Source organism: Nelumbo lutea, chromosome 4 (genome assembly GCF_056320005.1).
Source record: "Nelumbo lutea isolate HS-2025 chromosome 4, American lotus-T2T, whole genome shotgun sequence".
NCBI lineage: Eukaryota > Viridiplantae > Streptophyta > Magnoliopsida > Proteales > Nelumbonaceae > Nelumbo > Nelumbo lutea.
The window spans coordinates 7,939,283-7,955,064 of NC_142687.1; the positions used below are offsets into that span (position 1 = coordinate 7,939,283).

At 38.2% G+C, this 15,782-nt stretch overlaps 1 protein-coding gene across 1 annotated transcript; it reads right to left on the reverse strand.

Moving 5' to 3' along the window:
- Positions 1 to 2,290: 2,290 nt before the first annotated feature.
- LOC148853707 (protein SIEVE ELEMENT OCCLUSION B-like) lies at positions 2,291 to 5,486 on the reverse strand. Its single transcript, XM_088982128.1, has 7 exons — positions 5,184 to 5,486; positions 4,980 to 5,087; positions 4,440 to 4,888; positions 4,231 to 4,340; positions 3,948 to 4,090; positions 3,325 to 3,816; positions 2,291 to 3,198 (listed from the first exon to the last, which is right to left on the reverse strand). Exons 1-7 carry the CDS (start codon positions 5,409 to 5,411, stop codon positions 2,575 to 2,577), a joined length of 2,154 nt encoding a protein of 717 aa, XP_088838254.1. The 5' UTR covers positions 5,412 to 5,486; the 3' UTR covers positions 2,291 to 2,574.
- Between the last annotated feature and the right edge of the window lie 10,296 nt (positions 5,487 to 15,782).

Here is a 15,782-nt window from a genome sequence, read left to right on the forward strand (position 1 = left end):
CCGAATATCTAGCTATTCAACTCGGCTCGCCAATAAAGTATGAGGCTCGAGCTCGAGTTCAGCTTGAGTCAAAAGCTTGTAAACGCAAAATCAGCTCGACTCAAACTCGACTGTGAGCCCAATGTTTTATAAAAAATAAAATATTATACATATAAAAATTATTTTTTATTTGGCATATAAAGAATTATGAATTACAAAATCTATTTTATTATTATTATTATTATTATTATTATTATTATTATTATTATTATTATTATATTATATAAATAATATATATGTATATATGTATGCACGTATATATGTATGTATGTATATATATATGTACGTATGCATGTAAAAGCTCGATTAAACTCAGAAGCCAAGATTTATTGAGATTGAATTATCTCTGTTTAAACTGAGCATAATCGAGTTTTTCATGAACCAAACTCAAATATCTCATGAAAATCTTCGTGACTACCCCTAAAAACAGGAAAAATAAAACATGAGAAAACCAAAAGGCCTATCTATATGTTTATGACATCCAAGTGAAACAGAGCTTGTATCTACGGTTTTATTCCTAATGCACGCTGTCTGCCCTACATATGAATGTCCCACATTTCAGGCTGATGTGGCTCTTCGTGGTTGTCCCTTATTGTCCACGAATATTGTGCTCTATAGAAATTCCATATGGTGCATTTTTGTAATTTTCATTCAACAATACTGAATAATGTTGCTGAGAGCAATTTAAATAATAAATAAAGCAAGGTTACTTATAAAATTTGTTTGGAACTTTGGATATTGCTTCTATTTACTAGGAACTTTGATTGATAAGGATTTGGGTAAAAAATAAATTGCAAGGCCTAAATTAAATTCTATAGCACTTTTATTATATTTAAAATTGGATGAAGTTTATATGTATATATGTTTGGTCACAATGATAAACGTCTTTGAGGGAGAAGAAAGTTGATACAGTCTCGGGAGAATGGTAGCAGGAGGATATTTTCGTGATTTAACAATTCCCAATACCAAAATTATTATATTAAAATCACAACTTCCATCCTGAATAGCGGGTTCCGGCCATGCATGGTTTTTGGGTTGATGGTTTGATTGTTCGATTCGAATGAATAATCTGTTTTGAAAATAAAATTAAAAATAATTATAAATTTTTAAAAAATAATTAAAAACCATTAAACGTGTTAATGGATTGATGGTTCAACTGCCTGGATCAATGATTTGTTAACTTTTTTAATAATTTTTTATCAGATTCTGGGTTTAGAGTAAAACGGAATGGACGGTTCAAAATGGTTCCTAAATCCAACGGTCTGAGACAGTTCAACGACGGTTTGAAAACGTTGGTTCCTGCTCAACTTCAGTTGTCCGCTCATGCATGCATAAAATTTGGAATTAATTAGGCTGTGTTTGGTAAACTAACTTTAAAACCTCCCATAGGCCTTTTGGAGATTTTAAAGTCAATTCATGGGTGAGTTTTGATTGATAAAAATTATCATTCCAACCCTCCTCTACTACTAGCCCTCTCCTCCCCTGTAAATCACATCCTGCGGGTGAATTTTACATCAATTCACGGTCAAGATGCATTTAAAATTCTGATCTAGGCTGACTGGTCATTCTCCCAAAAATTCTTTTTATACCATATACTTTTCGTGTCATAAATTTTTTTCTTCTTAGAATACTGAGACGCTTAATTTGACTCAGATTTTTTATTCACTTTCTCTATCCATGCGCTGACGACACAACTGAAATTTAAGAGATGGGTTCTCAGGGTAAGTCCATGTCTACACCGTTTCAACCGTCATTTGCAATCTTGCATAAGGAATCTCTCCCCCCATGAAATAAAGCATGGAGATATTCGGCTAATGGCTGCCCTAACGGAAGCTGAACACGAAATTCAAGACGGATAGAGTGCGAGCATAAAATCCGATTTGGAATGATTTTGCCTTTCTCGTTAGTATCACGTCAACAGAAGAAAAAGAAGTTGCTAACATGTGTCTTGATTTCAGGGTATTACGTACAATTGATGCATGCTTTAGAGGAAAATATGTTTTCGATGCCAGAATTTCATTAATATCCTTGATCAGATCAGTTTTCAACACTATATACTATGACACTATGCTACATCACGAAGAATAAGAAATTAATTTCTCTCAAACAAACTTAATGGGGCCCTTCTCCCTTCACTTGAAATAAAACAATGAGAACAAATCACGATACGTAGAACAAGTGATTGAACTTTATATATATATATATATATAGAGAGAGAGAGAGAGAGGAACCGGAGAACAAGAGCAGTTAATACTTACGAAATAAGGGCCTTCGCATAATTCTTATTATTATTAATATCACACAGCTACAACTACAACATAGTCTGATGACTATGATGATAAAATTACACTGATACCAATAATTCATACTACTAATAGGTTGAGGACTCTGGTAATAATCTCACACGAACAAACACCGCTATTATCAATAGCAAACTAGTAATGGTGATAGTAACACCACTACTATATTATCCCAAGGACGGGCCTTCACAAAGAAGTATGAATATTTAATTTAATCAGCCTCAGAAATGGCTCTTCAATCAGTGCAGCAACGATACAGGACGTACTTCTCCATGGGGCGGTTGCACTCTGAACAAGGCACCGTCTCCGGGATATTGCCGACTGTTCCGGGGAGGATGAGGCGATTGCAGTGATGTTCAGGGGGGTGGCCATGCAGGTGATCATTCAGCGCGGGTATGAATCCTTTACCGCCCACCTGCTCCTTCCACTCCTCGTGCATTCTTATGGACTTCAAAATTTGGTCTCCTTTGGCTCTGGCCATCTCGAAGGAGCCCCTACTGATGACAGCCCATTCCTGGTCGCTGCTATCAAAGCTCAGCATCGTCATCACCTCCTGCATTATGTGGTCATGTTCACCAGCGTTCTTCCTGGGTTGCTGCATCTTGGAGTAATACATGCTCTGCAACCGGACCCAGAAGAACCAGATCAATGCTCGTTCTGACAGGAAATGACCCAGCTTCTTCGACATGATCACTCCGTTGATTTTAGCCAGTGGCTCCTTGGGCTTGCTCTTCCCCACGTACATGAACTCTATGCTGATGTTGTCTTCTAGTGCAACAGCTCGTAACGCATTCACAAATGCTTCCATCCATTCAAGGTTATCCCCTCCATACAAGCAGATGTATCGTTCCTCGACTATCTGATGGTTGTAGTAAAATAAAATAAAAAAACTTGTAATTTGAGATTTTGTGTGTGAGTATATATTATATATAAACGTATTTGAGAGAGAGAGAGAGAGAGAGAGAGAGAGATGAGATGTAAATACCCAATTGAGGATCTGTTGATCAATGCCATCCACTAGAAAATCAAGTTTCCAGGTTTGTTCCTTCCACAGTGATTCCTCCTTGTTGCTGGTGAAAGGGAAGGCCATACTTCCCCATATCCATAGCATGTGGATGGCATTCTGGCACACAACCTTACCCTGTGGATCCAGCACCACTAGGATCGGCTTCTTCCCGAAGTTCCATATCTCCTTGATGTACCTGATGACAGCCGGATCGATCAGTGAAGGGTGGTGCACCGAGTACCAAGGCATGGACGTCTGAAGTCGCTCAAAATCGGTTTGCTTGTACTGATCCCACGGCAACGACCTGTCCACCACCGGAATCCAAACCACTTCAAACTGACTCTCCGGCCTGGTGGGTTGTTGTCGGGATTCCATGTACACTTGCTCCAGAATTGAAAGCTCGTCGCGAGAGATATCAAGGTCCGATATTAGCAATAACACGTTCTTCCTTCTCAGCACATCAAGTCCAACCTATTGAATCGTCACCATGTTCAGATACCATACGTGTAAAATAAGGTAGTTAAGTTTTGCTAGCCAGAGAGAGAGAGAGAGAGAGAGAGTGAGAGTGAAAGAGAGTGCGTGTGGTGTAAATAAATCCAAACCCTTTTCTTGTTGGTGCCATCAAAAAGCGGTTGCAAATCATCCTTGGCGTAAATCAATGCTTTCAGAATCTTCGTGTTGTCGATATGGGGAGTCTCGAAAAGGCGAATAAGCGTCTGAAAAGCTTCCAGGTGTCTCTTCTCGTCTACATCATCACACCACCATGGTTTTTAATTAAATTAATTTAAAAAAAAAAAAAGCAAGAGGAATGGATACTGGATACATATTGGCTTGGCTACTATATATTCTGTAGAGTGTAGTCTGTGTTGATTAGTCAGCACTCACCTATGTGTTGGTAGCAAAGATGGAGTTGTTTCTTGAGGAGATCCAGTATGTTGCTGATCTTGTGAGCCAAGCTGGATAACTCCCATGCCTCAGCAGTCGATGGCACGTACCTGAACCAAATAATTAAGCAGGAGTTCTAAGAAGTAGGAAGCATGTATAGAATTAATGGAAAGACAAGAGTGATCGATTAACAGAAAATCATCACATACTCGTAACCAAAGCCAATGAGACTAATGATCTGGGTGGAGCACGCGACAACACTTCTGACCGTCCAATATGCAGCAGTTGGGATAAGGTTCACGGCGACGGACATGGGCGGTGTGTCGGACGAGATGTATTGGGTGGGCAACCCCCTGAACTCGATAACGCACTTGGTTAGATCCAGCAAAGACATGACGAGTTTCCTAAGTGCATCGAACCGGGGTTTCAAAAGCTCGGAATGCTCCAGTATGTCAGGAAGCTGCTTAAGGAGAGCAATTGACTTGGCTAGTTGGTCTGTGAGGTAAAGCCGAGATACAAGCGAGAACTCCCCATACGTCACTGCGAAAGCTGCCAAGGCTAGCACCATCTTTGCTTCCCATGTGTAACTTGATACCATGTTGAATACCGACTGTGTTGTTGCATGTGCATCTGCGCCCCCGGAGCACTTGTACGATATCTGTTTGTGTTTCCAAAAAATAAAAAATAAAAGTTCATTGAATTGAGCGATAGCTTAATTAAGCTGCTTACTGGTAGCTTTAATTAATTACCTCGGTGGAAATTTTATGTATGGTATACGCCACTGCTTCCATCACGCCAACGAAGCCAAGGTGTTGGGTTTTGTCAACCAACGCATCAATGGGATGTGTTTCCGCAGCCTACACACCCCAAGTGAAAACAAAACAAATTAATCATCAACTCAAAACATGAAATAACCGGCCTGTTAGAAAAGAAACGAGGGAGGAGGGAAATACAGTTACAATGACGCCGTCTACGGCGGTGGGGGCGGTGGGGGTTGAAGTTTGAAAAATGTCCCCGATGAGTTGGATGAGAGGTTTGACGTCAATCTCTCGACCATCGTGAGCATGGGTGGCCAGAATTTGCTTCATCATCGCACTGTCGTCTGATGTCGAGAACATGATATTTCTGTCGCCCCTCATCTGGTATGTCTTTGGAGCTCCTTGGAATGACACGATTGACATTTTTTTTCTCAGAAGCACAACCTAAGGTTGAGGGGAGAGGATGTGAGAGGGAAGATATGGTGTGTCTGTGGTTTCAATCGTGGCCAACTGAACTGCTTATATAACCGGTGAATTTGGAATAAAGGCAACTGAATCATCTTCTTTGCTTCAAACCTGGTCTAAAGAGATAATTAGAATCAACCAGTACGTGTCCCATAGCTCTTTACAGTTCAAAAGCTCTGTTCTCGAGATTCTGACCCAATAAATGCCGGTCGATTGATACCGATGTAAAAGATGCATATACAGTGCATTCCATTCTATGACCCTGAGAGAAAAAAAAAATGCACAGATCTGTTATTAGTTATTAGTCATATTACATGGGTTTAATGTGGATGCCGATTGCATTGCAGATTGCCCTTCCAATTATCTAAAATTAACAGAAAAAACATGCACATTGCATTAGAGTCTTCTCTATCCAGTTTAAACTTTAAAGTGGGCTGAAGATCAAAAGAAACAAAAATTAAAACGAATGCATCTGGATTCCGGAAAATTGCGTCAATCTTGGTAGGTCCCTGCCTGTGCCCATCAATGAAACAAAGGCTATGGATGCTGTTAACAAGGTTATTCGTTGAAAAAATGTCGAGAACAATTTTAGAGACTGGCTAATTGCCTAAAATTGTCCCCCACAACGTCGAGTTCAAATCAGCCACACAACTTCTTACAGTATATCCCTGCCGTGTATAGAGAACATTTCCTAGTGATCATTTCTGGTATTATTATCAGGAGATGTTTCCCATACACGGATGTGGTGTAGAACGTTGTAGGGGCAGATTTGATCTCTTTTTTTCTGGTAACGTATTCATGCACAGTTGGCACCAGAGCTTCTTGCTTCTTGTGATTATTATAATAGTTTAAAAAGGAACAGCAAAAGCCAACAGACAGAGTGAAGAAAGGAAAAAGAAGAATCTGATATTTGGTTCCTTGCTTCAACTGCTGTGTGACAAAAAAGTTCACTCGCTTTCAAACAACGTATATATAAATAACAATAGTGTGATTTCGATCGATCTTGTTTTAGTTAACTCCTACCAATTGTTTATCATTTTTTTACAATGTTAACTATTCCTATTTTAGCAAAGAAAAATTCCCAACAATCGCTTGTTCCTATTCACAGAGAAATCCATTGTATGGGATATCGTGGAACTTTATTTCTAATTTAACTAGAGGGGGAAAAAGTAAAAGAAATGGGAGAATGGACCCCCTCTGTAAGGCTTTAGAAGATTCCAAACATGAGGACCCACAATCTACCTTACCTTATTGAAATAAAGCACCACCTTAGGATGAATAGAGAAAAAGAACGAAGTTTTAAGTACAGAATGCAAATCACGTTGAAGACCCAAATTAAAAGGTCCTAGGTAACTACAATGAGTGAGTTCCTAATAATTGTGTGACATATAATCTAGTTAATGCGTCTTTCATTCAAATGTTTTTGCTCGTTAGATATCAATTATTATCTTTGTCAAAATAATTGAAAATAAAAATAATGAAAAAGAAAAACCTAAATGTGTTGGGAAATGGGATTTATTTACATTTTTTTCATTATTTTTTATTTTTAATTATTTTGACAAAGATAATAAAATAATGGATAATTTCTGTCTAAGGGAGCAAAAACATTTGGATGAAAGGCACATTAAATGGGACATGTCACAGAGTGTGCTCACTCATTGTGCTTACCTAACATGCCTACTACATCCAGACCCATAAAAAGAACCCTACTCCGTAGGGAACAATGAAATCTAATTAAATGAGTTTTGTCGCAAAGTAGGGAATGCTTTTTTGACGTGGATAACAAAGCCATTTAATCCTAGGGGTGCCCATGGTTCAGTTAACCGAACCAGTCGAATATTTTTTCAAACCGAATCGATCTGATCGATTTTTTTAGAATTCAAATCAGCCCCCCACAATGTCCCACAGCACATCCCTGTTGTATATTGGGAACATCTCCCGATGATGACATCACCATTTTTTGTATTATCATCGGGAGATGTTCCCAATAAACGATGGAGATGTGTTATGGGATGTTGTGGGGGGCAATCTTGTGGGGGGCTGATTTGATCTCGTTTTCTAAATATCTGAACCGAAATCGAATTGATGCAACGGTTAATCATGATTCGGTTTTTCGGTTTGTTATGCACTTAAAATATAAAAAAATACCTAAAAGAGGTGGCGCCTGAGAGGTGGAGATTTGTTGGTATCGGACTGGTTGGTGACGGTGGTTGCAATCAGTTGTCACCTGAAGTGAGAGCTTGAGAGGTGGCGCCTGGCGAAGCCACAAAGAGGAGAGATGAGAGAGAGAAGAGAGAGAAAGAGACATGGCGTTGGTGCTTGCTTGCCGGTGAGGCGGCAACCGGCATTGTTGCTTGGTGCTGATGGTTGGCGCGAGCCACCTGGTAGAGATGACAGGTGAAAGAGAGAGATAGAGACACAGACTCACTCACTCACAAAGAAAAGAGAGCTAGAGACAGAGACAATAGGGGAGAGCTGGAGAGGTCGTCGATCGAAGGACGACCAGTGTCGGAGAAAAGAAAGGGGAACTGCGGCACTGGCTTCCGAACTGGCCACTTGGGATTGGGGAATATGAAGACTCGAAAAGTGACTGAGAGAGTGAGAAACAGAGAAAGGTTGAAAGGGTATTGGGTTTAGGTTTTGAAGAGACAAGGAAGGGGAAAGAGGGAACTATCGCAATTTTTTACTTTTTTATTCGATTTTAAAAAATAAAAACCGTTGGTTATTTTAAATGGTTAACCAAAATCGAACCAGAACTATCGGTTTTTTAAGAATATTGAACCGAAACCAAACTGACCAATTCAGTTACCCTTTTTTTTTTGGTCACCCCAATTTAATCCCATGTTTGAGGAGTTCAAATCAGCCCCCCACAACATCCCTGTCATGTATTGGGAATATCTCCCGATGATGACATCATCATTTCTGGTATTATCTTCGAGAGATGTTCCTAATACACGAGGGGGATGTGCTCTGGGACGTTGTGGGGGAATGATTTGATCTCATGTTTGAGAGAATCTTAAATTTATGAAGTGGGTGACATGGTTCAATATCCATGCATAAAGAAGCATCTTTATTGTAACATTTGCCATAAAATTAGAGATGGCAGTTTCTACCCTATCCGGTGGGTAAACCTATTCATGGGCCAGATAGCCTGATGAGTTGGCTCCGGCTTGGCCCATTATTAAGTCGGGCCTAAAGCACCAGGCCCGACTTTTTTTAGGCCAAGCTCAAGCTTTCTCAAAAAAAAGTTCGGCTCGACCCCCATCACGACTTGATACTATATATTAAATAATAAAAATATATTTTATTTAATAATATATGTAATATTTTTTCTTTGTTCTTCTTCTCTTTTTTTTTCAAGTAATAGTGAGATGTTTATTATTTTTGAGTTGTGAAGGTTTTTAATATAAATAAAACACTTTTTTATTGAATAAAAAAGAAAAAATTTGTTTTCAAATTTATTATTGGGCTCGGGCTCGAGCTTCGGGCTTTATATGAGGACCAGACTCTGGCTCAACACTTAGGCCCAATGGTCGGGTCGAGCTTGGGCTCGGGCCTGAGTGTATTCTGCTGATACGTATACAAAGTCCGACCCGTCCCAGCCCATGAACAGGTCTATCGGTGGGTACTCGCCCCTACCCTACCCTACCCAACGGGGCAAGTTTTTTTGCTTGAAGGACGGGTTTTAGGGCAGGGATGGGTTTTAGGATCCTACAACCCGTACGGGTATAGGTAGGGTACGGTATTAGGCTAAACTTGTTGAAAAGCATATAAACTTTATTTACCAAATATTAAATTTAATAATGTTTTTTGAATTTTATGTGAAAGATAATTGATAGTTCATGCATTTTCTACATGTCTTAATCAAATAATTGAAAATTTTATTGTTTATTTGTATTATTTTATTATTTATTGCTTATATATGACAATAAATAGTAGAAAATTAGATACGGGTTCTAAATCCAACACACCCTATCCTTAAATCAGGGAAAGTAGGGTCCGAGAGGATTTTGCATTTTCATGTACAGGTAAGATTTAAATTCTCAAAATCCAATCAACTACAGATTTTGGGCAAGTACAAGTTGAAAGATTTAGAAAGGTGGATAAGATTCCCATTCCCATCCCTATATAAAATACTTAATCCACTCATCTTCTCTCTCTTAATGGTTTATGGTTACGCATCCGATGGGCAGAAATGCATGATATAGCTATAGGTACGCATTTATGCCTTTCAATGGAATGGGGCTTTCTACCTCCAAAAAAAATAAAATGGAATGGGGTTTTTAGAAAAAAAATAATAATAATAATTTAGAGTTGGGATCAATAAGGCCCATACGATCAACAAGTTTGAGGACCTAGCCTAGTCTCAAATCCACAAAGTCAGCTAGAGGTTGACTGGGTATTCCAAGGTATATTTCATTTGTAGCAGGCCAATTAACTCCTAGCTTAATTACCCACCCAGTATCACAATATGTATCTTCTACGCCTTGTAGGCTTGTACCAGGCGTACGCTAACTAATGAAATTTCATCAAAATTATGATCGAGTTTTTTGTTTTGCATTTTATGTTGATGAGTTCATTTGTTGAGCCAGAGTCGAGAATGGTCTAAGCTCCCGGATAAGAAGAAGAGAAAAATATACAGAGAGAGAGTGAGAGATCGACGGAAGAGTAGGAGCCGGGTTCAGATCTACTGCTGTTGTAATTTGCAGCGGCGGTGAGGAAACGAAGGGAGAGAGAGAGAAATGGGGAGAGGGGAAGAAGAAGAATGGGGGAGGGAGGCCAGAGGTGCATATCGATCTGTGCTCGCCGCCGCTTGTGCTCTATTTGTCCTTCTAAGGACGCAGGTAATGAATATTGATAATCAAAAACTTAGGAGTTTTATATAGGTAGGATTAAGGGCAGTTTTGTAAATTTTGGAAAATTTAGGGGTATTTTTGTAATTTTGAAAAGTTGGTGTCAAACCGGGTCCAGGGGTTGAATCGAGTTTCTGGTCTAATAGTGAGTGGTTACGGGTCAAAAAATGGAGGGCTGAGATGGGTTTGACAATTACTGAAATTTCACAAGGTGTGGTTTTTGGACATTCTGAATTGATTGGTAGGGTCAGATTGGCCTGACTGGGCCTAGATTGGGTAGATCCGGAAAGGAATTGATTCGCCTAATCTGAAGCCTCGAAATGGAATCTGTGTAATCGAGGGGCAAAAAATGTGTTTGGGCTGAAATTTTACAGGTGAATATTTGAAGGTGTTTGGGATCTGACGGTGATGTCTGATTAGTCTTAGGGGGTCAAGTTCGTAGGAATTTGGGTCAATAAGATGTTTCATAATGGAATCTTAGTTTGATGGAAGAGCAAATGGGGAATCTGGGGTTGAAACCTTATGGGTAGATGTTTTAATGTATCAGAAGTTTAATGGTACAATCTGATCAGTTCAGATGTGCTAAGATGAAGAGGATCTGGGTTCCGAGTGTTTAGGCTAATGAGAGGCGTTGAAATGGAATCTTCATTTGATGAGTGGATAAACGGGGGAATCTTGAGTTTAAATTTTACAAGTAAGTGTTTGGGGAGGTTTTGGGTCTGATGTTTGTGTCTAATCTAATCGTTGAGGTGTAAGTGGGGGTCGATCGGGGTCATCAAATAGGTATCAGGTAGGTTTAATGATAGATTTGAGGGTTTTTAAGGTGAAATTCAGGTTTCTTGGGTTTTTAGGTGTTTCGGAGAAATCGAGAATGTTTGATTAGGAATCTAGGGTGAATTGGGGATCAGGCGGTGAACCAAGCAAAAATTGGGTGCTTACACCTGTTGGTGTGGAACACCAGTTATTGTGAAATGCATTAATTCTTCCATCTCTTTCAGATGACCGAATAGTGATGTAAGATACTATTTGGTGCAATAGTTCCCTAATGTACATTTGGATGTATAAATGGGTCCAACCATGACATTTCATAGGTGCATTTCATTTAGATGTTCAGCACTTGTTTGTTATGCTATGTATGCTTACCAAACAATCTTTTTGTCTTTTTAGCTTTTAATAAGATCTATTAAAAAATTGTAACCAAACGGTCTTTGGTCTTTAAAGATCTACCCATGAAAGCTTGTCAATCTTTTAAGGTCTTGAGCTTTTAAAAGATCTTCTTAAAAAGACTTTTCAAACGCCTCCTAGTCTTTCTGTTTCACAATAAAAGACAGGAAGCCAAAAAGACATGCCCTAAAAAGTTTATTGAAGCCCAAAAGAACCAAAAATCTGAAAGCTTCAAATGAAGCTTCCTATCTTTTTACACCTAAAATCTTTCATTTAACATCTTATAAATCATGAGAGATATTTATCAAACAATTTAGATCTTTAAAGACAAAAACCCAAAAGATTATTATTTCCTTGGACCATCTTGACTGCCAGAAGATCTTCCTAAAAGGACTTACCAATGGCACCTTCATCTTTGCTAAAATGTTTATTTCTTTGATTTTAGATCATATGATGGACTGGTTTTAGCACTATTATATGTGGAAGGACAAAATTATGGCGCTTTAGGGGTGCCACACAATCATATCACAATAGAAACTTTTTTCCTCTAAACTTAAAATTGTTGATACAATATATAAATACATGTATTCTTATATACATATTTGCATTGCATGTGTACATACATACATACATTTTTATATAATACCTATACAAACAAATATTAAGACATGCCAGGTGAATTGGGTTGGCCAAGGCCTTAACCCTAACCTAACTCAATATTTTTCAACCCTAACCCTAAACCAAGTTTAATTTGAACTGATACAACCAAACCCAAAATTTTGGGTTGGGTTAAGGTTTTTTTTTGCCTAAGCTGCACCTCTAAGATCAAATATGTCAAAACTAGGGCATAATGGCAGCTTTTTTTTTTTTCCAAGTTCTGATATTAACTTGGGCTAATTTGAGCCAGATTCAGATTGGGGGTACGTTTGGCTGAGTTTAGGCCTCAGGCCAGGCCTAGCTTGACCCAGAAGAGTCAGACTAGATGCCTAACCTTATTCCATGTTCCAATTGGTGTTTCCTTCCGTCCAACAACCATATGGGTAATCAATCACAACGTAAATAGAATTGGAGTATCATCTAAGCGGCTATAAACCATATATTTTGATGTATACTGGATGTTCATCCTACATAGTAGATGAGTATGGCTGATGACATGATTGAGTTAGTCTCATGCATCTCTCAAATAATGGAGGCAAGGGATAAAATCCACCAACTGTTGGCTCTCCATGGTACGGAGAACGGGCCTCATACACATCCTACCACTGTATACATCCTATGTCATTTATTAATAGTGATCTTTTTACCTTGATCTAAAATTTTTAGGCTTCAACTTAGGCATTGTATTCAGGCTCAAATCAAACTTGAATTTGACTTGACCTTACATACATGCATATATACATACATACATCATTAGAGAGAATGGAATATATCACTAAAAAAAGTGGAAGATATATGGCTAAAAATTATAAAGGCGACTGTATAAAAGCTAAAATGGGCTCTGTGAGGCAAATTTTTCATTACAATTCCTAAAATGTGGGCCACACCAGGGGCCCACAAATTAGCCTTACTAATTGAAGCTTCATCTATCATCATAGGAGATTCAAGCATCACAATCAAAGCCTTTCAGGCGGTAGGCGAAGCTACGTGGATATGTAGATTGATGGAGGAAGAATGCAAACAACTTGTTTGTAATCACTACCTCAAAATCGTCTACAATCATATGCATAGAGAGGGCATGCAGGCAGTCGATTGATTCGCGAATGCTGGTCACTCTAGATGTGAATTCTTTCGTGATACAATGGATCCATTGGAAATTATAGTATACTTTGTTATCTGATATTGCTAGAAGTGTTTTCCCAGGTCTTTGTTTAGTCTGATTACATGAACTAAACCCGACCTAATTACCCGTTATCTAAATCAGCCCAATCAATGGTCCAACTCTCCAACCCATCCTGCGAGATGGGTGAATTTTAGGGAATCTGGTCCGATTAAATGGAATGAGACACTGAACCAGATCTAACCCACCCCAATAAATAATACATCTATGTTCAACAGAGGCTATATATACAAAATGTATCAGTGCTATAATGTCAATGGATTGGATTTGCTTATTAAAAAAAAGGGGAGGTTGGAATTGCCATGGATTGGTTTCTATCTCAATCCATTCCGGAAAGCCAATGAAAGTTGAACCAAATCTAATCTAAACAGGTTGGATCAGTGCAAGTTTACCACTTAACCCGAGCCACCAACAACCATGTGTGTGTTATAAGTAGATGTATCGGATGGGTTAATATGATTTGGTTCGTAAATTGCAACCAACAAGTTTTTAAAAGGCTAAAAGGACTAGTTTGGGCTCGGGCCTAAATATCAGGCCCAACCTTCTTCCGGGCTGGGTTCAGGCTTTCTCAAAAAATCCCGGACTGAGTTTGAGTCCTACTTGATAATGTATTATATAATAAAAATATACTTTATATAATATATTTTTTCTTTTTTTTTTCAAGTAATAGTGAGTTTGAGGTCTTTTAATATAAATAAAATATTTTTTAATTGAATAAAAAAGGAAAAAAAATCTTTTTTTTTCCAAATTTCTGGTCAGGCTTGGGCTCAAGAACTAGGGCCGATGGTCGGGCTGGGCTCAAGCTCGGGTTTGAACATATTCTGTTAATGTAGAGGCAAAGCCTAGCCCGGCCCATGAACAGGTATAATAGTAACCCAAAAACTTTTGCATCTTATGTAAAAACTGGAAAAAAGGGTCGGGTTCTATTTTTATTAAGATTGATTTGATGAAAGCCTATTACCAGGTTGAATGGGATTATGTTTTTGAGGTCCTTAAGGTTCTTGGTTTTTTCTCAAAAATGGTGTGACCTTATTTATTTATGTTTCTCTATTTGTTCTTTTCAATGGGGTCTCTCAAGAGTCTTTCTCTCGATCACGTGGACTTAGGCAAGGGGTCCCTTAATCTTTTTATTCTTGCTATGAAAGCCTTCTCTAGATTTCTTAATCATGCAAAGAATCAAAATCTATAAGAGAGCTCCTTATATTTCTCATCTATTTTTTACAAATGATGTTTTTATCTTTTTAAAAGCTTTCAGGGAAGATGTTGTTAATCTTTTGGATACTATTGATGTTTTTCAATAAATGTCTGACCAATTAATTATTGTAGTAAGTTTGGGGTTTATTTTTGTTAAAACGTTAGTCATCGAGGAGAGAATCTTTGAAGGAGGCAATTAAGAATGGGAAAGTTGGATTGTCAAACTAAATATTTAGGAGCTCCTATGTTTTGGGCCAGATTTAAAAGCCCGTTCATTAAGCTATATTCTTGAAAATATGAAGAGTAAACTGAGTGGTTGGGGGGCTTCTAATTTTATCAGGCAAGTAAGTTGGTGCTTTTGAAATTAGTCCTTGAGGCAATCCCTAATCATGTCATGTCCATGTTTTTAGTTGCCTGCCTTAGTTAATAATCAAATTGATAAAGTTCAATGGGATTTTTGGTGGTTTGGTGAGAACAATTTTCAAAGTTTTCGTTGGGCAAATTGGGATTTTTTATGCTCTCCTAAATCTGAAGTTGTTCTAGGTCTTAGGAAAGTTGTTGAGATTAATAGAGCTTTCCAATGAAATTTGCTTGGATATATCTTAATAGTCATCGCACTTTATGGGTTTAGCTTTTGAGAGCTACACATATCAAGGGCCTCTCTTTGTTACCTGTTCGGTTAAAACAAGGGGCCTTGTTGATTTATAATGCTATTTATCATTCTTTAAGGCTATGTTTGGTTTGAAGGAAAAGGTAGGAAAAGGAAGGGAAAGATAGGAAAACCAATACAAGAGTTGTAAAGGTTTCCTTATGTTTTCCTTCCTTTCCCTACATTTTCCTTCAAACCAAACATAACCTAAAGGATTTGTATGCACAAGTTGGGTTTCAAGTTTCAGTGGATGCTAGGGTGAATGCTTGAAATTTGTGTATAGCTGATTTAGTAAATGATAGTAGAGGCTAGGATGAGGATAAGGTTAGAGATTGCTTTGGTTCCAATTGGCCTTACCTTATTCTTAAAACCTATAATTTTTACCAACCTATAATTTTTAGGAGGCCTAGTGGTCATTTTCTTTTGCATGCATCCTACTACAAATGGTTAAGCAAGCTGTAATGGAAACATAGGGCCATTTGGTTGAATCCATCTCAGAAAAAGCCTTATTTGCAAGATCTATAGAAATTAAAGATCCTACCCAAGTTTAAATTCTTTCTTATTGTTAGATGGTATGTTGTGGGTTTTGAGATGTACATTGGCCTTGTGTTTTCTGTGGCGATTTAGATGAA